The sequence below is a fragment of the Thamnophis sirtalis genome, unplaced genomic scaffold (genome assembly GCF_051295495.1).
Source record: "Thamnophis sirtalis isolate CommonGarterSnake01/CBP01778 unplaced genomic scaffold, rThaSir2_p1.2 scaffold_5, whole genome shotgun sequence".
Lineage (NCBI taxonomy): Eukaryota > Metazoa > Chordata > Lepidosauria > Squamata > Natricidae > Thamnophis > Thamnophis sirtalis.
Window position 1 is genome coordinate 36,374,138 of NW_028261385.1, and position 24,829 is coordinate 36,398,966.

Here is a 24,829-nt window from a genome sequence, read left to right on the forward strand (position 1 = left end):
GATGACCTCTGGATGAAGCCCTAAAAGTCTATAAATGGTTGACCAGGCAAAAGTGACTCACATCTGATCAGGTTGCCTTAGACAATGACTAGGAACAGTAGGGCCTAATTGCAGGAGCCATTTCCACATGCATAAAGGTTGTCGGGGGACGTCAGGTACTTAGATGCTGTGCTCAGCTGGGTCCAGTGCCACCATTCAAGCAAAAACTGTGTCCATGCAAAAGTGGGCATGACTGAGAAGCAACTGAGATTTAGTCACAATCCTATTCTGAATGTCCCTGGTTTAGACTGCAACTATCCCAGGATACCATCTGCTTTTGATAGCCAATTTGGTATAATGGTTAAAGCCATCAGACTAGAAGCCAGCAGATACTGAGTTCTAGTCCTACCTTGGGTGACCTGGGCCAGTCACTTTCTCTCAGTCCTAGGAACCAGACAATGGCAAACTACTTCCAAAATCTCACAAAAAAAACCTAAAGCAAAACTGCAGAAAAATGCAGGAACCCCAACCACACACACACACACACACACCACATACTATCTGCCTTAGGGACCTAGAGGAAATTTTTATTGAAGGAGTGGTTTTTAAAAAGTACTATTTCTAGATTAGACATATTAAAAAATAATTTTAAGCTACTTTTTAAAGTAACTCAAGGATCCCAAGCAAAAGTGCCTGGCAATGTTGCTTACCTAGCTTGTTCAACTGCAACCTGCAAATTGAGAATGCAACTTCACATTGCCTAATTAACTGGGCGATTCAGCAGACACAGGGATTTGCACCTGCTCTTTGATCCTTTTCTTTGTCTAGCCTCCCTTTTCCATCTGTTTGGCACGCCTACAATTCTGCTCACTATAGAAGAATATTGAAAAAACATAGAAAGATCCAAGATCTATCTTCTCATTTTAGGTTGCAAAATTGCAACCACTGGCTATCCATTATATTTCTGAATATTTGGATTTGGATTTATTGCATTTATATGCCGCCCTATTCCCGGAGGGACTCAGGGCGGCTCACAAATCAAAGAAAGGGAATACAGACAGGGGGTAAACAACAAACAAGCAACTACAAAAGAATTTAAAAGTAAACAACAACCACACAGTTCGAGTGGGGACGGGAACTCGTCAACCCCAGGCCTGTCGGAACAGCCAGGTTTTAAGGGCTTTGCGGAAGGCCTGAAGGGTGGTGAAGGTCCGAATCTCCATGGGGAGCTCCGAATCTCCATGGGAATATCCAGAATAATAGATCTATACCCAATTAAAATAGTTCATGTTTAACTATGGCTTGTAGATTACATTCTATCTATACCTTTACACAGCCTTGGAAAGTTTTTTTTTTAATTTAGTATCAAATTAAAGAATACCTACATTTTTGTATATTTAGAATTATAGATAAAAGATAAGTGATTGTAGTCAGTTATCCTTTCTCAGCCAGACTTTCAGTTTTATCATTCTACAATTACTAATAATTACAAGCTACAAGGATGTACTTCAATTCCTATATTTAGCTCGCACAATTATCCACATCTTCCCACTTTGATATGATTGGAAAATACAAACTGTGCACATGGGTCTAAATGGATCAAGATGTTTCTATCCAAGTCACAACTACTGCTAGGCTGTTCAGTAGCCAGCAATCCAAAGCTGAGAAAGAGATTTCCACACTGCTCCTTCAATAGCTGCCATATGAATGGCAGAAAACCAAGTCTGACTAAAGCTTCCATCTGCAAGGATCTGCTTACACTGATCCTCATGGATATTATTTATTTCTCCATAACTTCTCTGGCTTCCCTTGCTATATCTAAACTAGTTTATTACAACAAAATGAGAACTGTAAGCATTACTTTCCACAAAAACTCTATCCCTTGTGTGCTTACTTTAAAAGGCCATTGTTTTAAAAAGTATTCTCTCTCTAGGCACCAGTAACCTGATCTAGAAAAGGACTGAAAGTAAACATCTATTTCAAGTACTATACACTTTGGAGAAACTCACAAGCATTTTCCGAGTAAAACCAGAAAAACCAAGACCATTTCCAAATTTGTCCCAGATGTTTTGACTAAAATCATTACAAAGGAAGGATAAATTCATACTTTGCAGTAAAAGCTAACTAACTCTTATATGAACATACTGGCTGATATTAACCAAAAGCCAACATGAGTTTGTCAAAAACAGATCATGCCAGAGAAATCTTGCTGCATTATTTGACAAAGTGACAAAATTAGTAGACCAGAGGAATGCTGTGGATATAATTTGCTTGGCCTTCAGTAAGGCATTTGATAAAGTAGGCGACAACTTACTAAAGGGAGTCGACTTACAACAGTTCATTTAGTGACCATTCAAAGTTACAATGGCACCGGAAAAAGTGTCTTATGACAGTTACAACCCCTGCAGCATCCACATGGTCCTGTGATCAAAATTCAGATGCTGGGCAACTTATTTGTATTTATGACCGCTGTAATGTCATGTGATCAGCATTTGCCACCTTCTGACAAGCAAAGTCAATGGGGAGGCCAGATTCACTTAACAACTTTGTTACTAACTTAATAACTGAAATGACTGACTTATCAACTGTAGCAGCAAAAGTCATTAAATAGGGCAAAATTCATTTAACAAATGTTTCACTTAACAACAGAACATTTGGGCTCAATTGGGGTTGTAAGTCAAATATTACCTGTACTTGATAGAAAAATATGGGTTAGACAGCATCACCACCCAATGGATTTGTAACTAGCTGACCAACCGCACAGTTCTAGACTGCATTAACAAATCATGATCACGTTAAGTGTTAATATCATTTTATAATGGATTGGAAAGACCACACTTGGAATATTGTCACAATGTAAAAAAGATGTTGAGACTCTAGAAAGAATGCAGTGAAGAGCAACAAAGATAATCAAGGGACTGAAGGCTAAAAATAAAAGAACAGTTGCTGGGATTGGATATGTCTAGTTAATGAAAGAAAAGACTAGGAGTGACATGACAGCAGTATTCCAATATCTCAGGGGTTGCTATAAAGAAGAGGGAGTCAAGCTATTCTCCAAAGCACCTGAAGGCAAGCAACGGATGGAAAGTAATTAAAGAGAGAAACAATCTAGAACTAAGGAGAAATTTCCTGACAGGTAGAACAATTAATCAGTGGAACTACTTGCCTTCAAAAGTTGTGAATGTTCCAACACTGGAAGTTTTTAAGAAGAGATTGGACAACCATTTGTCTGAAATGGTATAGGGCTTCCTGCCTGAGTAGGGGGTTGGACTAAAAGACCTCCAAGATCCTTCCCAACACTGTTATTCTATTCTATTCTATTTTCTGCCATGGCAGAAAATTTTAGAAACTGTGTCCATTTCATTTCAGTTATGTTACTCACTATTGGATGTGTATAGGGAAAGAGATCTTATAAATGCATAGTAATATAATTGGTAGTGTCAGTAATTACAATTTCCTACTTACGATTATTGCAACAATCGTATTGTTCTATTAATTTTTAATTATAATTCATATCATTATGAATTATGTTTGAGATTATCACAGACAATCTTATATTAGGGAGCCAAGTGACAAATAATTTAAAGAGAACATTACCCAATTCAAATAAAAGGAAATTAAACTAAATTTCTTGATTTATTTATTGTAATTCAACTCTTTCATGCCATACATAATCAGTCTTTAAAAAATCATTTTTCAACAATTGAAGATCAACAAACTGAAGATCAGTGTTAGAATTTGCTGGGGGGTTGAAATGTTCCCCACTGACTTTTCATAAAGAATTTTGTTTGCTTTATGTTGCCTTTTATTTATGTAGATTATTACTGTAGTGAAGAGCTCAACAAGCCAACTCAGAACAACCAATTAATCAGGATTTTTGCTTAAAAAAACAAGATATGCAAATCTTTCTTCTACAAAGAGATTTCAACCAAGGCAGATCATATTATTCCTTCTTGCTTGATACATTCCAAAGACTTTTGCTCTGCTCTCTTCAATTCCATACTTTATTCCAATATATATTTCACAAATTATCAGTTGTGTTTAGCTAGTGCTCAGGAAGTGATTGTTTACTTTTAATGCAATCTGGCAAAATAGGTTAGTCTAACATCAAATTATGTATACTAGATTTCAGATCTATATTTGTTTTAGGATCATAATAGAGTCCCAAACCAGTTCCCTATAATATCACATTTCTATTCTAATTAAATTATAATTAAACTGGAACACCAGGAAGAATAGTTTCAAATGTTCTCAAAGGGATATTTATAATAAAGCTTATTAATATTTTCATACTTGAAAAATCACTGCTACAGATAATTGTCACAAGGTTACTGTAGGTCTAGAATTAAATGCAACACTAAACCTAACCCTCACCAAATGTTTACACAGAAACTTTACCATGAACAAATGCATTATCTAGAATTTTTGAACAAGCCAAAGATGAAAACAGATTTTCAAGCTCTACTACATATAATATTCAACAATCAAAATATTTTGTCATTAATATTATCATTCACTGTTTTAACTCTCAATATCCAGCCACTGTACTCATCAGAGGCTTCTGTGGTCTGCTGGATCAAAGCTTAATATAAGTTCACTGAAGCTGAATATAGGATTGATCAAAGCAGCCCAGGATGAAATTAAATACTAGTTTTTAAATATTATATCCTTTTATATTCTGCAATATGAAACTTTTACAGGGAGACTTTAGGGAATACTTCCAAATTTTTTAGTGAAAAACAGATATATTTATGCATTGTTTACACATTCCTATGCCATCTACTCCTCAATGATTCTGGGTGGCTTACTATTACTACAGCTCATGGAATGAGTGTGACTGACTGACCTTGGCGAAAGAAGGGAAGAGATGCTGCGTAGGAAACTATAAGACAAGAGAGACAGGAGCTCCCAGTGGCTTAAAGAAACTTAGGAAAGATCTGCCATAATGGATCAAGCAGTCAAAAGGGCAGCAGGAAGTTGGTACGTTCAGACTTGCAAGATTGTTAATTTGGCTTTACAATAAAGTAGAATTAGTTCATCTAATCCTGTTTCCTGTCTGGTTTCTTGGGAGGGCTAATGAGCCGGGAGGGCTGCCGGGAAGCCTGCCTCACGTCTTATAGCAGACTACCTTTGCATCAGGCTTTACAACCAAGGTTATAAATCTCAATTCTAAAACCACTTGACCTTTTATTCAGAAATTGTCTCGCTTAACTTCAGGTTAAATTTTATCATGAACCAGAAGGAGCATTGCAGTAGGGATCGGCAGCCAGACAGTGAAGTCTATCTGGCAAAGTCTCTGCAGAAAAAGGAGAGGTTATGATTTCGCCCACTTTTATGCTGGGCAGCTGTCATTCTTGTCAGTAGTCTGTGGGAACGGAGGTTTTTGTGGTTGACTTGTGAGTAGAGTAGCTGGGAGGCAAGGGATTTCAACCAAGCTCATAATGTAGCCTATATGGGCATAAGATTCACTGAGCCTTATCTCTTCATCACTTTCAGAAATTTGTTTGTTTGTTTGCTGCCCATCTTACCACAGAGTAACTTCACATACAACACATACAAGTAAGTTAATGCCAACTGCTAAAGTCCAATTACAGATAGGGAGGGGAGGCCAGGAAAGGGGGGAGGTGGGTTACTGAATCAACCACTTCCACTGTGATGCCCCAAGCTAACAGGCACAGCCAGATCTTTAGGCTCCTATGAAAGATCAGGAAGGTTGGGACCGACCTCACATCAGGGAATAAGATGTTTTAGACGACAGGTGAAACAGCAGAGAAGGCCCTTCTGCTAGACCCCTCATTAGCTGGAATGATAGGGCTGACAGAGCCCACAGCATGCCTCCTCATAGCACAGGTGAGAGGGACCAATTCTTAACTATTTAGCTATTAGGAACCTTCCCAATGACATGTTTTAGAGCACTGGATGAGTCTTCTTGACTCATCCAGTGTTGGCGCAGTGGTTAGAGTGCAGTACTGCAGCCACTTCAGCTGACTGTTAGCTGCAGTTCAGCGGTTCAAATCTCACCAGCTCAGGGTTGACTCAGCCTTCCATCCTTCCAAGGTGGGTAAAATGAGGACCCAGACTGTGGGGGCAATATGCTGACTCTGTAAACCGCTTAGAGAGGGGCTGAAAGCCCTATGAAGCGGTATATAAGTCTAACTGCTATTGCTATTCTTTTCAGTCCTTAGAAAAGGATGTTTTAAATCCAAGTTTAAAAACTTTAAAAAATATTTTTGGAATAAACAGTAAAAGGGTCACTAGAGCATTGATTCTGGAAAGTTACAAATGGACTAAAGGTCCAGATGAATTTGAAATAAGATTTCTTTGAAATAAGATTTTGGAATTAATTAGAAGAATCTTTCCTATGGGAAAATGTTGCTTTATATTCTTTAAAAAAAACCATGATAGGATGAAACTTTGAAAGTTGGATGCCATTAGGAACAAGGAGCTACCATATTTTTCGAAGTATAAGATGCACCTTTTTCCCTCAAAAAAAGAGACTGAAAATCTGGATATGTCTTATACACTGAATACAGCACTTTTGCCTACTGAAACCCCACTCCCTTCACCAAAATGGCAGTGTATAACCTTTAGGAGGCTTTCAGTGCTCCTGGAGGTTGCGGAGGGCAGAAATGAATGAAAATCGGGCCATTTGTTGCTCAATTTTGCCCCCCCCCCAGCTTTCAGGAGCACTCTATAAGCCTCCTAAAGGCTATGCATGCCCCTTTTTTTGACAAAAATGGACACGTTTTTGCGAAAAATGGGCCATTTTTTGCTAGTTTGAGGGGGGGAACCTCAAGAGCACTCCTAAAGCCTCCTAAAGGCTGTTCATGCCCTTTTTTTGAAGAAAAATGTGCCATTTTTGGGAAGTCTGCAGAGTGCAAAAACCTTTTTTTTTTAAAATTGCCTCTTCAAAATCTTGGTGCGTCTTATACTCTGGTGCGTCTTATACTCCAAAAAATACAGTAATGATTACAATTAAAGGAGGAGAGCACTTAAATTTGACTTACTAACAGAAAACAGAACAAAATACCTTAATATTGGAATACTGAAGGATATATTAAAAATAGAAGCAAATGTTAATTTTGAAAATGTCTGCCATTATAAACTGATTGTATTGAAAAGAAGAAGAGCAAGTTCTACTGAACAAGAAGACTGAGACTGGTTTCAAAGTGGATGTAAAAATAACAGGTTACTGTACAATAACAAAGATGCTACACTGAATATACAAATGAAACTGGCTCATGTCCTAATAATTAAAAGAGATATAAATAACAAAAGTGTGACCTGGATAATTGGCATGTAAAAGACGTTTTGTTTCAAGTTTTGAAGGATTTTGTGAGAAGAGACAAAACAAAATGATAAGAAATCATGTTTTAGCACAGTATTAGAAAGAATTAAAGTCATATTGTTAAAAGTAAAAAGAAGAAATACAAAATTAGCTAATTTCATTAAGATTAAAATAAATATTGTTATCTGTAGTAATCTCAATCGGCTTTTGCTGACCAAGACTGAATGACAAAGCTTTCAACATTTCATAAACATGAGATCAAATTTGGGAAGAAGAGATCATCTGTTGTATTTTAAGAGAAGGTGACAAGTTACTAAAATGTTTATACTTGTAATGAAGAGGGAAGTATGTATGTGTGTGTGTGTGTGTGTGTGTGTGTGTGTGTGTGTGTGTGTGTGTGTGTATATATATATATCACAACCCCTGGTATACCCAAATACAGCACAGGTTCTAATCCCAGTAAGGGTATGGCTAGCTGATGAGAGCTAAATAGCTTGAATAGATCTATACTAGTCTCCCTTTATTTATTTATCAGCACAAATACAACAGACAGACAGACAGACAGACAGACAGACAGACAGACAGACAGACAGACAGACAGAGATAGAGATAGAGATAGAGATAGAGATAGAGATACAGATACAGATACAGATACAGATACAGATACAGATACAGATACAGATATATTCTTTACTATATTCTTTTTCTCCTTTTCTGCACTATTTTTTATTCTTTAACATCTTAGATATCAACAAATTGAAATCAACAAAAAACTAATGTATTTTTCATACTCGGGAAGCAAATAGCCAATCAGGACCTGGCTACTATGCACTCAGTGACTCAATACAGATAGTCCTCGACTTACAACCACAATGGAGACCCAAATTGCTAATCAAGACAGTTGTTAAGTGAATTTTACCCCATTTTATAACTTTTCTTGGTTAATTGAATCGCTGCAATTGTTAAATTAGTAACATGGCTATTAAGCGAATCTAGTTTCCCCATTGGCTTTGCTTGTCAGAAAGGCACAAAGGTGATCACATGACCCTGGGACACAATGCAACCATCATAACTATGAACCAGTTGCCAAGTTTCTGAAATTTGATCATGTGACCACCGGGATGCTGCAATGGTCAAGTCACTTTTTTCAATGCTGTTATAACTTTGAAGAGTCACCAAATGAATGATTATAAGTTGAGGACTACCTCTAATATCAAGTATACTTCACAAACAACTCTTCAATATGATAGTTATCCAGGTTTATGCTCCAATTCCTAATGCAAAAGAAAAAGAATTTGACAAATTTTATGATCAAGTTCAATTTGAATTTAACAAAACCTGTTAGCAAAGTTTGGAATGCCAAACTTGTAAATAGTATAGAAAAAAATGCAGTTGGACAACATCATTTGGAAATCAAAACCAAACAAGAGAATTTAATCCATTTCTGTCAATCCAATATTTTTTTCCTGTAACAGCATTTTCAAATAATCAAAGCAATGCCTTTTTACATGGACATCATCAGGCAGAACACATAGAAATGAAATTCACATTATAGTGCTACAAGAAGGTAGAGGAATTCAGCTATAACAAAATAGACATAACCAGATGACTACAAAACAGATCATAACATGATTATGTACAATTTTAAATTAAGATAAAGCACAAAAAGAAAGACAACAATGATATGATCTTGAACATATGCCAACAATTTACTCTTTTATGAAAGTTTATTGTTATATAAATTACAAATGGAAATAAAGATTAGAAAAAATGGTAAAAGAAGATGCAAGAGGAAAAGAGAAAAATTATGGCAACTCCACATCTTTAATCTGAACGTACTTTTATTTCTCTTGAATCTATAAAAGAGCATTATTACAATAATTTGATTAGAAAAACATATACATAAGGCTATATATTGTAAAAGATTAATATTTGAATATAAATCTTTAGAAACTATAAATACTGTTTGCATTAAACATTTTTATTTTTACATGGTACTATTATCACATTTATTATTTAAATTGTAGATATATATCAATAAAATATATTATGCTTGAACCAGAACAGAGAAATTACAAGAAAGATCTTGGTGAAATTTGCTCATTCATAACTAAACAATAACAATATTTTAGCCTTCTCCAATCTGGGTGTAGCATAAAGTTATACTGCAATTTCCAAAGTTTACAAACCAAGATGTGCTCCCTGGGACTATGTGAATTAAAGGGATCCATTTAGGAACCGATTTTATTTTATTTTGCTTAGCCTTAAGTCAACTAAAGCCAACAGAGGAAAGATTGGAAAGAAAAGATTATCTGCAGAGTACAAAAAAGATCAAAAGAACTTTTCAATTTATAGAAGGAACACAAAGCGATTGTACATATCACCTAATAGCTAACTATGAAGTTTTGTCATTTAGTCTAGTATGTTGACATTTGACAAAAGAGCTTTTTTTAATTGGTTCACACATTTCCCATTAGCTAGACACTATTTGCTATGTTAGCAGTGCAACATCAACATTTTTTTCTGAATTTATGCAAGTTTACATTCATTTCAACAAGGCATAAGCATTGACCAGATCTTCCAAGTTAAAATGGCTTTTAAAGGTCATTCACATTCTCAAAATATGTCGCTGTTGTCAAATGAATGTGAGAATTTAACATGCTATCATAGTTTAAAACATCAAAGTAAACAGTAAAGATGTCTCAATATATAGTGTTTCTTAACTTTAAGCTGTAAATAGATTGATTTGTCTCAAATTATTTTCTTGCCCCAAATTGTCTGGTACAGCATAATATACCATAGTTTAGTATTACTATAGTGTAGTAAAACAAAACTCTGAAAAAGACAGATCACTACATTATTTCCTGTTAAATGTCTAACTTTTATACTATAAATGTGAAGTTAAAAAACTGAAAAGCAAAAGTTAAAATCACAAATTACGACACAATGCTCTTCTACTTCCAAATCTTAAATTTGAGAATATTTGTGTGATTTAAATTCCATGCATTGTCTCAGTTAATATCACAAAAGTTATTTTTAAGAAGCAACATCAACAGGAATTTATTTAAATAATATTTGTCTTTGGGATATAAATGGTTTGTTTGCAGAAAAAATGGAAATGTACAATATTTGATCATTTTCAATAAGATCATAGTCTATACATTTAAAAGCAAGTGTATTTATTTCCAACAAATGTGTTACTGTCCCACCCCCACCTCCATTTTTACGTCCCCAAACAATTTACTAATACTACAATGTAGCTGGTATATTACAGGCATCACATAATTTCAAACAAGACAATTTGTTAAAACGCTGTTGATTTCAAACTTATATGCATGTCACATTCCTGACATTCTTATGTACAACAATGAAATTTGAATTTCATATGTTCATCCTTCAATGACACTCTTGCTAGCTTTTAAGTTGAGATTTTCACTAATTCATACTTTGAGCAAGTAAAAACTGAAATGGTATTTTGTTCCATTTCTGCTGGGTGCCTTATTGACAAATGAAATCATCACCCTTACTATCTTTCTCTCCTTCTATATTCTCCCAAATAAAACAGAAGTCACACGTGTATCATCTTTTTATGCTTTGGTGAGTTCTATGCCACGCTATAAAAAGATTGAAACTCAAGTAGATTGTTTTCACCATCTCCTTCTTACACAAATATTGTGATTCATTGAAATCTTCAAACTCCAAATGTACTGTATAAGATTTCAACCAAACACAGCAAGTCAGTAATCTATTCAAGGAAAACAGACAAAAGAACTACGGTACTTTCTACGTCTGATTTAAATACCAACTTGATTGTGTTTCCCATGAAGATATACTAATAAGGCAGGAGTTTCTCTAATGGAAGGAATCCCAAGAGGTTTGAATATATGCATTAGAAGGCAATTACTGGGGCATTTCTGGCATAGGCTATTGCTAGAGCACAATTGTGACTGATTTCCATCTGTATGCCTGTTTATACAAGGTCAGGTTGCCCACATTTATTTGTCAAGTGATTATATTGTTATAGTCTTCCCCAGCACAGTTCCTTCAAAATTTGATATTGTCCACTGATTGTGCTTAATAGGAATGATTGATTTTGTGATCCAAGATTTTCAAAGGATAGTCATCATTCGAATATGTTGTTCTAAATCATTTTTTACCGGACATTCTATTTATTTGTAAAAAAAAATATTGGTTGTCCAGCTTACCACAGGATTTATTTTGTTATTCATATAACGTTGAACAGAAATGTAATGATTTAAGAATATAGTCAACAATCTAAGGGATGGCAGTGTAGTCAAGCTACATATTTAAAAAAACAATTGTGGCATCAACAATATTACACTATATATTAAGAAAAATAATTCCCCAATCATTTAACGTAGATATTAATTCCATTATTTTATTAAAACAAGGTTTCCACATTTCATTCTACCTAGTGGAGATGGTTCCCTCCCCTAGCTCCATATTTCTGCTACCAGTCTAATGCCATCTAGAGGTTTGGGGCTATTAATTATGCAATCTAAGCCACCATGGATGATTGGGATCTGCTGCAGGTTGTTTCAGAAGGATATGGTTCAAAAATGATTCAAACCCTGATTTAACATCTATATGAATTGAGCCATTATGCTTGGTGTTCTTGCTAGTATAATCCATTTAGAATTGATACTTTGATCAAGCTTAATTGATTAGCCTTTTCCCAATCTGCCATTACTTTCACACAATATACTATTAACCAAACACAGTGATGGCTAACCTTTTTCCAATCGCATGCCAAAAGCGGATGGAGCGCTGGGGGTCATGGGCAGGCGTGCCACAGCCATAATTCTATGCACGCAATCCCCCACGCATGCACACGCAACCCCCATGCCTTCTGCCTACTTTTGGCCTGTGATGGACCTGTTTTTCGCTCTCCCCAGGCTCTAAAGGCTTTCTAGGAGCCTAGGGAGGGTGAAAATGGCCTCCCCCGCCCACCCCCGGAGGCCTTCCGGAGGCTCGGAGGGCAACAAATGGACCTATGGGCTACCCGGAAGTCCATTCCTGAACTTCCAGGTTGCCCGTAGGGCTGTTTTTCTTCAGAGGCCTTCCAGGAGCCTGAGGAGGGTGAAAAACGGCTGAAAATGAAGACAAACGTCAGCTAGCCAGCGCACACATGCACGCTGGAGCTGACAGGGCAACATCTCCCATGCCGTAACAAATGGTTCCGCATGCCACCTGTAGCATGCGTGCCATAGTTTCGCCATTACAGACCTAACATATCTGGAATGCATCTTCATGTTAAGGTACATCAATTAAGTAAAATACTCAAGTCAAATTTAAATGATTTACTTCTCTCAACACAGACACACAACAAATCTTTAGAGATTAAAAATAAGTTAATTAATCTATTGTTTTTAAATAGGTTTTTTATAAAATACAAAGAAATATATACATGCATTCATTTTTTTAAATTAAATTTGCTTTTTAATCACCAGAAATATTAAAACTGTTCCAAAGCAGGTGCTATTCAGGCTAGTGGAGAATGAAGATAGTAGATGGTCATTCAACATAATCTCAGGAGTCCTATCAGAATTTGGCATCTTGTTACTGTTACTTTTGCCTACATTTCCCTATTTGAACTACAGGTACTAATTTATTCACATAAAAATTGCATCTTGCCATTCAAGTATACATAGACCATTAAAGCTCAGAGCTGTTAGAATTAGCCTAATTCAACATCAATCACAAAAACAGAAAATAGGCAGATTCAGCAAGAAAAAATAATGCACCAAATATTAAATTACATTTCTGGAGAAACATACCTTTCTAAACCATATTTTCACTATGGTGAGAAATATTATTTAAAAATTGTTAAAGCAGCCTCTCAAATAAAATTACATGTCTTAAAAATACTCGTAATTCTACCATCACTTAAACTCCAAAGAGTGCTCTTTTCTCATCCATTCCATGAATAGTTCATTCTTTTAAATTCCTAACTTAATGGTTATATGGGGCCTCATGTAATGCATGTTACTTTACTCAATTCATCACACTATAAATTAGTCCAATTGCATTGAGTGTTTACGGCTCGTTGTGCCGGGAGAAAGTAAGGTGAGTAATAATTCTGCTCTAATGGTGCCAATTACATCATGGACTATCCAGCAGTAGTCTTTCACTATGAAGTAGTGGTTTGAAGTTCTTCATTTGAGTGGAGCTATTAAGATAATGGGTATCTATTTGCAATAATGTCTACCGGTATATCTTATAGTTTAAATATTTTCTGTTCTAATACATTTTAAGTTTTAAATGGTTTAAATTATCTTTAAGTAAAAACTGGGCTACATTATCCTTAAGTACAAATATCTGGATACCGCAATGTGAAAATTACTTCAAGAACAATGAGAAACAGTGTACATAAAAGGCATGGCCCAGTTAGAATGAGACAGCAGCATTCAATAGCTTGCAGATTCTGTCAAGCAAGACACAATATTTTGCTTCATTCATGCTTCCTTTCAATAAGCCTCTCTGTTCAAAACAAAAGAAAAGGGCATAAGTCTAAAGTTGTGGAACTTACATAAAGAGGTGCTTCAGTGCAGCTCAATTCCATCATTGCAGCATCTGCAAACAGAGCAAACCAAGAATTATCACACACTTAATTGCAAAGCATTGATACTATACTGTGTGGATAGTCAAAGATACTAAGACCATCACCATGGTATCTGAAGAGTTCCACGAGCAATTCTTGTCCCATACATTTGTAAAAGCAGACACTTTTTTCATTACCCTCCATAAGAAAGAAAACACAACAGGTGCAATGTTTGGAAAGTTTACAACCTTTCAAAAACTACTTAAAATTAACTGAATTTGCACTATGTAAGGTCAACCAGGTGCCGACAAGTTTAATAAGCTCTCCATTTGGAGACTCACTAAATAATGCTTGCCATTTAAATGAATGTAACATTATATAACCCACAGTTTATATAACAGAAACAAGACAATAATTCCCAATTAGTGAAAAATTACCTAGAGAATTCAAATTGTGTAACCATATTTGCCATCGTTTAAAAAAAACAAAGAGTATATTTCCATAATGCCATCCTATACCGTGTACAACCTAAATCCTCTGTGAGCAAAATAATAAACTGACACAAATGTGACATCTGAAATGCTAATATCCAAAGAAAACCAAAGCAGTTTGGATTCTATAGGATACTCTGCCTCTCCTCACATGTTCTTTAAAAATATTGATTTCACTAGGAAAGAGCTTATTGAGAATTCTTACAAAATAATTAATATTCAAACTTTCTTAAATGTAAATACAGCCTCCATTCATTTTCAAACCTTCAATATTTCAGCTAAACTCATTAACAATATAACTAGCTATAGATAATTTTCTCCCAGGTCTCCTTTCTCCATCCTTAGGACTATAAGCCTCTGACATAGGAACTGTGATTCAAGTCAGTTTATGCAACAGTAAATTCGTTACTGGTAGGCCTTTGTTTAGCAATTGCCTCATTTAGCAACTATTTACAGTTACAATAATGATGAAAAAGTAACTTTACAAACTATCTTCACATTTATGATCTTTGCAGGTCTGTAAAGCAAAGAAAGGAAAGTTGAAATAAGATCATAAGCACAGGAAAGGTTTCATTGTTAACATCCCACAGGAAGATTTTCAGTCTTAGCCCTTGCTATATCCATAGCATCCCTCATAATGGCAATCAGACTGTGTCCATCTGCCCCTTTACATTTAAAAAAATAATAAAGGGATCTTAATTTTTAAAGAATGAAGATTTCACAAGTTGCAAAATGCAATAATCATTTTTATTTCCAAGAATCCCTGTAAGCTCAAGCATTCTAGAGGTAAGGGGCTTAATGGGGGGGGGGACCTGTAGTATTCCAATATATATAACTGGCTGTGTCTCCTGAACACCATCACTCTGCTAAACAAATAATTCCCTCAACACTTTAAAACTATTTACTAAGTCTACATTGCTATTCCTATTCCTATCACCCATCTCCTTCCACTTATGATTGTATGACTGTAACTTTGTTGCTTGTATCCTTACGATTTATATTGATTGCTCCCTACGACTATTATTAAGTGTTGTACCTTATCATTCGTGATGACTGCATCTTTTCTTTTATGTACACTGAGAGCATATGAACCAAAGACAAATTCCTTGTGTGTCCAATCATACTTGGCCAACAAAGAATTCAATTCTATTCTATCCATCCAGGGGTAGATTCCGGCTTCTTCTACTGCCGGTTTGCTCAGGGAGGTTCTTCGCGCATGCGGGCACATGCGTAGTCGTAAAAAAATGCTTCTGCGCAGAAGCAAAAAACAAGATGGCAGCGCCTTCAGCGCCACCGACAGAACCAGTTCGGGGGCATGGCAAGCCAAGTTACTACCTACTTGGCTGAACCGGGGCAAACCGGTAGGAAACCACATCTGTATCTATCTATCCTTAAGAGTCATTTTGAAGAAGAAGCCTATCCAGAAGTTATTTCCTAAGAGTAACCTCAACGTGTTCTGAAAATTCTGAATGAGGCTACTACTTTAGGAAAGTTAGCTTCCTGTTTCATTAGAAAAGGTGCTGACTTTGAATTCATTATATAGCTGTACTCGGGAAGCAAGTTCTATTTAATAGGAATTGCTTTTCTACATGATTGAGCATGTTGAAAAAAATACTCACGTGTAATTTCTAATCCATCACATAGGAAGCTACTATAAGAAAGAATAGGCAGTGTCAACCCTGAAGCTGACCTGACAGAAGCCATCTGGGAGTTTCAGTGTTGCCACAGTGGAGCTGAGGGATAGGGAGGGGGGATTTGAGATAGTTGGACTTTGTAGCAAAAATAAAATGCTTTCTCTTGGGAACCAAGGACATTCTCACACCTGGTCATAAGAAGGAGGAGTGATATTACCAGGCTCCGTCTCTGGTGAGACAGAGCCATGTGACCTTTGAGAAAGTGAAAAACGTTTACTTTTAATTTGGTGAAAACTGTGGGAACCTTCAGAATCGGTGCCAATGTGATATATCTCATAAAGCTATTCTTTGAGGAAGCTACCTGCCTCGGAGTTTTGCTTGTTATGGGTCTATTACTTGGAACACTGACACATAGAATTGGTTACCGGACAGTTGCATCCTAAATGAAATTGGGTTTACATGGAAATTAAATCAATTAAGTGTTATAGGAAACAAAGATGTATTTTCTTTCATTAGGACAACCTGGGCAGCAATCATTTCCCCTGTTCTTATCACTTTGTGTGTGCCCAAGAGAAGCTGATGCATATGTAGGAGTTAGGCATTGAACAGAGAGAGATAAAGTACACAGATGCTGACTTTGTTCTCCTTTTAAAAGCATAAGGTAAAGCAGGGTTAGTCAAGGTTAATAGAAGAAGAATTGCTGTGGGCAGGATTTTAGAAAACAACTGATTCATTCATGAAAGTAGAGTCTGGATTTGGGGAGGTGGGGGAACCTAATCATTTTCCCCAGTTGGATGTTGTTGCTTTATGTAAAGCCTTTATCGCTGTCCATTGATTAGACACTGAAATTTAATGATATAGGTGGAGTGGGTTCCGATGAACATATTTTCATGCTTTTAGAATTAAGAAATAGATTTTGGAGACAGAAAAGAATCTGAGGTATAAAACCAAAGAGCAAGATGTTTGTTTTCAAACGGTGTGGATTGTAATACTGTACTGAGTAACTGGGTAATTAGTTTATTAAAGCTATATAAATAAACAATTAAACATTTTGTAATATCCTTCTTTCAACAAATCCACAATGAACATCTCCAGAACCTCTGGTGAAATTACTCAGAAAATATTAGAATGTAATGAATTGCAAAACTTTCTCAGCACAACAAAAATCGTATTGGGAATATAAATAAGGAAGTCATTCTTGTTAAAAAATTTTATTCAAGATGAATATTTTGCAAACTCATTACACCTCTATTTTGCACAGTCTGTAATTTGTACCATGCAGTGTACAATGAGTCAGGAATTACTTAAACATTTTTTCTTCCAGATAACAAAATTAACTACTTTGGTTAAAAGGTATTACTACTACTGAATTTGTTTCAAGTGTTACTTTAATTACCTACAAATATTCTCTTCTTTCCATGTACTTTCCTCTTTCTAAATAATTTATTTTACCATAAAGATTTTGATCTGACAGTAGATCAAAGTTGAGATCTAGTTTATTCTCCACAAACACATGTTCCTTCTACCCAACATGTCAAACAAGAAAGTATGTATTTTTTCCCTTGGTTTACATTCAGAAAAAAAAATATTGGCTTCACTATACTCTTACTCATCATTTTTAAGATACAAGATAAAAGAAAGAAGTAGAAAAAGTTGATTAAAGGGTACTTAATCCCTTTGGTCCATAATTATTCTCAAATCAGATCAGATTCAGCTGTTAGTCTCTCTTCTCCATAGTTTAATCTCAGCTATGAAAATGGCAATGCCAGCTGCCTACAATAATTATCTGCAATCTGTATCCTACAGAAACAGATTATAAACATTAGGCCCTAGGAAGAAAGCAAGTACTACTTATGTACCAAACATCTAAGTACAAAAGAGTTCAAATTACTGTCTAGCTGCCTTTAAATTCTAGAAGGTCTAGTCTCAATCCAGGGAGTGCCAGTTTGGAAAGGCTGCTATAATATCACTTTCTAGTTTGTTCTTTATTAAAACACTTTGCTCAAGATATGCCTCTACCCTTATGATGCTTTTTGTTTATACTTGGTGAAAGGCTCCAGCAAAAGTCCATAAAAGTAAAATAATTTTTAAGGCTGCTTGCTCTTGGCATTCAGGTTTAAATAGCAATTCTTCTTGTCAAAAGGCAATTGTATCAGACTGCAGAAAATATGAAGGCAAGAGGTTATCTCAGAACACTTCCAGTAATTACAAAATGATGCTCAGCACACTAGATTTCAATGGATCTTATTCTTATGTCCCAAAATTTTCTTTATAGTATTTCAGTCTGCTTCTTTGAACTGTTTACAGCAGATTCTGTACAAGAATTAGACATTCCAAGGGTTCTGAACTACAGCTTCCAACATTTCCCAAAACATGGTTGATTATGTAAGATGCTGGGAATTTGAATTCAGAATTTGTTGTTGTTAGTTGCAAAGTTGTGTCTGACCCATCGTGACCCCATGGACAATGTTCCTCCAAGCCTTCCTGTGCTCTACCATCCCCCAGAGTCCATTTAAGCTCATGGTGACTACTTCAGTGACTCCACCCAGCCACCTCATTCTTTGTCATCCTTCTTCTTTTGCCCTCTGTCACCCTTCTTCTTTTGCCCTCCATCTTTCCCAGCATTAGGCTCTTCTCCAGTGAGTCTTTCCTTCTCATTAGGTGGCCAAAGTAATTGAGTTTCATCTTCAGGATCTGGCCTTCTAAAGAGCAGTCGGGGTTGATCTCCTTAGGACTGACTGGTTTGATTGCCTTGCAGTCCAAATGACTCGCAGGAGTCTTCTCAAGTACCATGGTTCAAAGGCCTCAATACTTTGGCGCTCAGCCTTCCTTATGGTCCAACTTCAGGTACCAAAGTCATTTAAATATGCTTTTTCAATGACAGCACTGGTTATCCAAATGTGAAGTAGAGTGTTTTTTCCAGTCTACCTGAGCATTTTGAAAGGTCTCCACATTAGAAATATGCTGCTGGTGCTCAACCACAAACTAACAATCCTTAACCAAAGCAGATATGTTTAATCGGTAACTCATTCAATACCACCAGAAACTTGTCAACATGATTAGATGCTTGTCTGTCCAAACATATTCTAAACACATCCTGGAGTGAAAAGATATGTGACAGCTATCCTTATATCGCCCCTAACGGGTATTATGCTAAGCAATATCTCAAGCACCAAATATCCTAGAGAACATCCTCAGTCTTCCATGCAGAAGGATAGCCACAGCCATTGTTTTAGAAAACGTTCATTATTTCCTTTCAATAAGCCCTGGTAGAATCCCATGTTAATGGTATTTCCTGAAACGGACGTGCAACAGGACACATAATTGATCCTCTTTGACTTCCTGCTCTTGTACAAGATCTTGTTAATATCATAAGCAGTAATGTTAGCCCAATTTGAGTACTGTAGATTGTGAACATGAACAGAAGAAACATCTTAAAATGGCAAATTGTCTCAAAGATGAAGCAAAACTCAAGATTTTTTCTTCTTTTTTTCCTTCCTGGAGGAAGAAGGAGGCACTGGATTATATTCATTGTGATGCAAACTCTTTAGTGTACATCAGAACCTGCATATTAAAAAAAATCCCCACAGCAAAAGCCTTCATTGAATTATGTCTACTAGCCTGAAAGTGAAAAACAAAGACATTGTGTAAACATGGTAAATTGTTTTAATAGAAAAAGGGATTTTGTTAACAATTGTTTTAGCTTGCATGCCTTTAAAATGAATCAGATTAAGCAGATAACATAACATAAAATAATGCTGGCAAAGTGATGGTTGGGCACACAAATTAACTTCTTCTCTCTATCAGAAAGATTCGTGCTGCTATTGTTTGAACACACAGCAGCATCGAGCACCTGCCAACTGCTTTGTAAATCCAAAAATGGAAAAACAAATATTTTAATACCACACAACACAAATAGCTCAATGAACTCAATATATAGTATTAAAGAATCCATGCAGTCAGAGAAAAATCTGAAATCTGTATATGGACAGAATTCAATATGCATAATTGAATAAGTAAAATGAATAAGTAAAACTATTGCTTGTGACAAACAGGACACAAAAGAATGTACAATTAAGGCTAAAGAACCACTTCTATGGGATCTTTCACCTTTTAAAGTAGAACAATACATTCTGTGTCACAGCCTGCTTTTTACACTAGGTTTGATTTCATGTGTTGGTTTTTCATGTGATATGACCAGAATTTTTTTTGTTTTGCAAGCATGTCTCTGAACATTACAAAAATGAAAACTGGGGGAAAAAATAAAAATAAAAATAAATAAATGAAAACTGGGGACAATATAATCCAGTGCTTTGTTTGTCACTATGCCTACTTTTCAATGGGAAAAAATATTAAAATAAATTAGAAAGGTAAGGGAAATTGAGCAGGGCAGGGGAGTGAGAGAACAACTTTACCAACTTGCCTTCTTGGACTGGACGTGCTTCCATTGGAAACTCTTCTGCGAAAAAATCCAGAACATGCTTTCAAAATTCCTAATATATTCTTCAGTTTCATACATATCCCAATCCACTTGCCTATCCCAGATAGATGTATATTTGCATCATTTTTTTACATTATGTGGAACAATCATGCTTTCCTATTGACTTGTCAAGCAGACAGCTTAACCCAAAGACAGGAACTCTTCAAAACAATTTTGCTAAATTTTCAAAAGAAGTTCTTCTAACCCAGTCAAACTGGCTCTCATCTACTTCCTGTTTGACACCTCTGTTAAGTAACTAATACAATGCAACTTGCGTAAACAGATGTAGTGCTGACAAATGCAGGGTTCTTCAATCTTTTCCGAACCTATACTCCAGTCTAAAGCATAAGACCAATTTTATTCTTTAGCTTAATGTTTAATTCATTTCTTCTTCCTCAATAAATTAAATTTTAATCATAATCATTATCTTATTCCAACCCAATCCACTTGCCTATCATAAACAGCACCCAAAACATGACTGAAGATTAAATATTGAACAAATGAAAGTTTCAGAACCAAACACAGCACACCAAAGCATGATGCCCACAAACATGTGAATCCAGATGTAAAAGAGTGCAGGAACAATAAATGGTAGTTTACCAATTCCATAATTCTAATCATGGTCTAAGGAAGTATAAGTATGTCAAAATTACAGGTAAGGGAAGAAGCAAAGTAAACCTTATTTATTTCTCTACTCTGTACACAACAATATGAAGATTCTAAGTTGACCTGTCTTAATACTGCAGTTTGTATATAGTTACTGATGGGAAGACCAACATAGAAAGATGTATTTTTAGGAACTGTCTAAAATATATCAATATGGGAGGGAACCAGCACTATCACAGAAGGGAAATCATTCCATACAGTAATATTGTCTCATAAAGGATATCTTTCCCTTGATACCAACCAGCATTCTGCCAGTCACAGGATGGAGAGTTGGACCTCCCTTGAAGATTAAGGCAGCTGCAAAGCTGATGAAGTTAAGGCACTTTTACGGGTTTGTTCATTTATATCTCACCTTTCATCCAGGAGCTGATGGAATCATATACAGTTCTACCTTCTATTTTCCTCACAACAAGTCTGTGGATAAGTTGGGCTTAGAGAAAATCCCCTAGAGAGTTTTCACAGCTGAGGGTAGAGCAGAACCTGAGCTTCCCAACTCTTCATCCAACATTTAACCACTACACCACATTGGATCTTTCACCTTGGTCTCACTTCCTTTTACATTAATTTGGCTTTGGCCTGCCAGGTTGTATGATTCCAAGCACACGTTATTTACATGTATACATTTACAGATTTAACACACATTTAGAGATAATTCTTCTCTCAAAACATTTATTTACTCATTCACTTAATTCAATTTTGGCATTGTTCAACTCTACTACAGCAACTGATACTCGTGCTACCATGGGGAAGACTGACTGATCTATGTGCTAACTCAAATTGCTGGCCAAATGCTAATTCTAGAAGAGCAAGGTTCCTATACACACATGCATAGCATGCTCTCTCTATATATATTTGCATTTACACATACACATACACTTTAAATTGGACTTCAGCTTCAGCTAAAGGATGCCTTAAAGCAAGGAAGTAGAAGGCCTTTTCTCTTATGGACATCCTCCCAAAATGACAAAACATGAGTCAATGTTATTTCATTTTAGGCATGTGTTGGATGCATTCTTCTTTACCTTAGTATTCAGCATTTTATGGATACATTGCTTTATTACTCATCACAAGTATCCACAAATATCAATATTTTAATATGTATTAATGTTTTGTTCCTTTATATCTTTACAATTATTTTAACATCATAGAATAGATTATAGACACTCTGCAGGTATACTTTTTCCCCCTATATATTCTTATACTAAAGATTTTTTATTATTTTGCTAAATGTATTGGAGATGCACAGAATAACTGGAAGTATCAAAATGTTTCAAGCAAAGCAAACATATGGAGGACTATTCTCTGAAATTTAATTAATTCATGGCTGCCTCTCAGAGATGGAGGAATTAAGTCTCCATGTGGAATGGCAGTCCAAGTCCAACACTTACCTCCACAACTACTATGTCCAAAATTGTCAATATTTTTATTTTTTTAATGAAATGTATATGCCACTCATCTCACTATTGAAACGATAATATGATATAGCAGTCAAAGCAAGACTGGAGAGAACTAGGCCCAATCCACAATCAGCCATAGATGCTGAGTGATTTCAGAACTCTTTGTGAAACTTTTATGTGAAAAAAGCAGAGAAGTATATGTTGAATACTAGCGCGGGAAATACGAACGCGTGTATAAAGGACTCCTTTCCTGATTAGTTCCCGGGCGGAGCCGGTTCAATCTTCACCCTGATTGGTCGAGCTACTCGACGCCCCATTGGCTCCTCGTTCAAACCCAGGGGTATAAATGTTTGGCGCGAACCACGCCACGTTGAATCGCAGTTTACTATGAGCTGAATAAAGTCACTTCCTCATACTTCTTGTCGCGTCCTTCCCTTCGCTCCAAGATACAAAACTGGCGACGAAGGTGGGATCCCGATTCCCGCGACCACGGAGAAGAACAGCCAGCTGCCACCGCGTCTGAACCAGCTCGAACGCTATCTCAGACTGAGAACCCCGGCAGCGAACGCGAAATTTTCTCCGCCTTTCCTCTCTCTCTCTCCGCCTCCACACCACGATGGCATCGTCGCTTCCTCCTTTCGCGCCATTCGGCGTAGCCACCGGAGAATCATGGGACGGGTTCATGGAGCGGTTCGAGTGTTACCTGATCGCCTCGAAGAACCAGGCTCAGACCGACGAGGAGAAATGCAGCTTCTTCCTGTCCTGCTGTGAGCCTTCCATGTTCGCCTCTGCGAGAGCCCTGGCCGCCCCGAGGCCAGCCTACAAACTTGGGTGGGACGAGCTGATGTCCAGGCTGAGGAACCACTACGCTCCCTCACCCTCTCTATTTGCACGCCGTTTCGCTTTCCGCCGCCGAGTGCAAAAGCCCAATGAATCCATCAGCCAGTTCCTGGAGGCCTTGCGCACTGTGGCCGCCCAGTGTGATTTTGCAGACCTGGAGGAGAACCTCGCGGAGCAGTTTGTGTGCGGGGTCCGCGACGTGCAATTGCGCAGCCGCGTGCTCCGGAATCACAAAATCACCCTGTTGCAAGCCGTGGAGACAGCACGAGCAGCCGAACTGTCCGAACAATCCACGGCAGACATGGAACGCCTCCAGCTGAACCCCCCCGCGCAAGCTGCCGCGGGGCCGTCCACCCAGACGCACCTCGTCGACGACCTCTCCCCTGCCGAAGACGAGGAGGAGGAGGAGGAAGAAATCGTCGGACAAATGAGGACGCAGCCGAAGCGGAGGCCACCCCAGCAACCACCGACGCCCGCTCAGCCAGCCGTAAACGCACCTTGCCGCGGATGCGGCGGCCGCCACAGCCGCGCAGCCTGCCCGTTCCGTTCTGCCGTCTGCCGCCGCTGCCGAGGAGAAGGGCACCTCGCCAGGGTCTGCCGGGCTCTCCTGCCAGCCCCATCGTTCATGCAGCCCAGCGACCAGCGCCAGGCATCGCAACCGCAACGCCGCCAACAGCCACGTTCCGCGAGGCGAGCTGAGGACTGCCATTCAACCTACCAGCCCTCCAGCGCCGACTGCGTAGTCTACCAGGCATCCCACGTTCCCGCTGGTAGCCGCAAGATAAGCACCGCCGTCCGACTCGAAGGTCAGCTTTGTCAAATGGAGGTGGACTCCGGGTCTTCCCGTTCTCTCCTATCTTGGGCTTTGTTTTCCCGCCTTTGTCCCGGGGTTCCCCAGAGCAGATTGCGCCCCGTCGGGGTCTCCCTCCTAGACTACCAGGGAAATGGGATTCCCACAGCTGGGATATTCCACATCCGGGTGGAATACGGGAATTTTAAGGGGAAACTCCCAGTCCTAATCGTCAGGAACGACCTGCCCGCTCTCCTGGGGTTGGAATGGTTTCCCGCCTTGGGCCTCACCATAGAAGGGGTGCACAGGGTAGTTCCCCTCTCCGCAGATAGCGTCCTAGACGAGTTCGCGGATGTGTTCGATGGGAGATTGGGTTGTTACAAGGGCACCCCCATTTCCCTCTGCCTTGATCCCCAGGTCGCTCCCGTTAGGCTGAAGGCACGCAGGGTCCCTTTCGCATTGAGAGCAAAGGTAGACGCTGAACTGGATAAACTTATCGAGCAGGGGGTACTCGAGCCCGTAGATCACGCCCGTTGGGAAACCCCCATAGTCCTCCCGGTCAAACCCGACGGGTCGGTGAGGATATGTGCCGTCTACAAGTCGACCATCAATTTGGCCCTGCAGGCAAACCCGTATCCGGTTCCCGTAGTGCAGCACCTACTCCACTCTTTAGGACAGGGCCGCATTTTCGCCAAGCTAGAC

At 37.9% G+C, this 24,829-nt stretch overlaps 1 protein-coding gene across 2 annotated transcripts in view; it reads right to left on the reverse strand.

The window, feature by feature from the left end:
• The window catches only part of ARHGEF28 (Rho guanine nucleotide exchange factor 28), a 150,257-nt gene that overhangs the window by 118,806 nt on the left and 6,622 nt on the right, over nt 1-24,829 (reverse strand). For both annotated transcript variants that reach the window (XM_087715652.1, XM_087715653.1), the window contains exon 2: nt 13,818-13,861. In XM_087715652.1, coding sequence (XP_087571778.1) covers nt 13,818-13,861 — 44 coding nt within the window. The remainder of the gene's footprint in view (nt 1-13,817; nt 13,862-24,829) is intronic.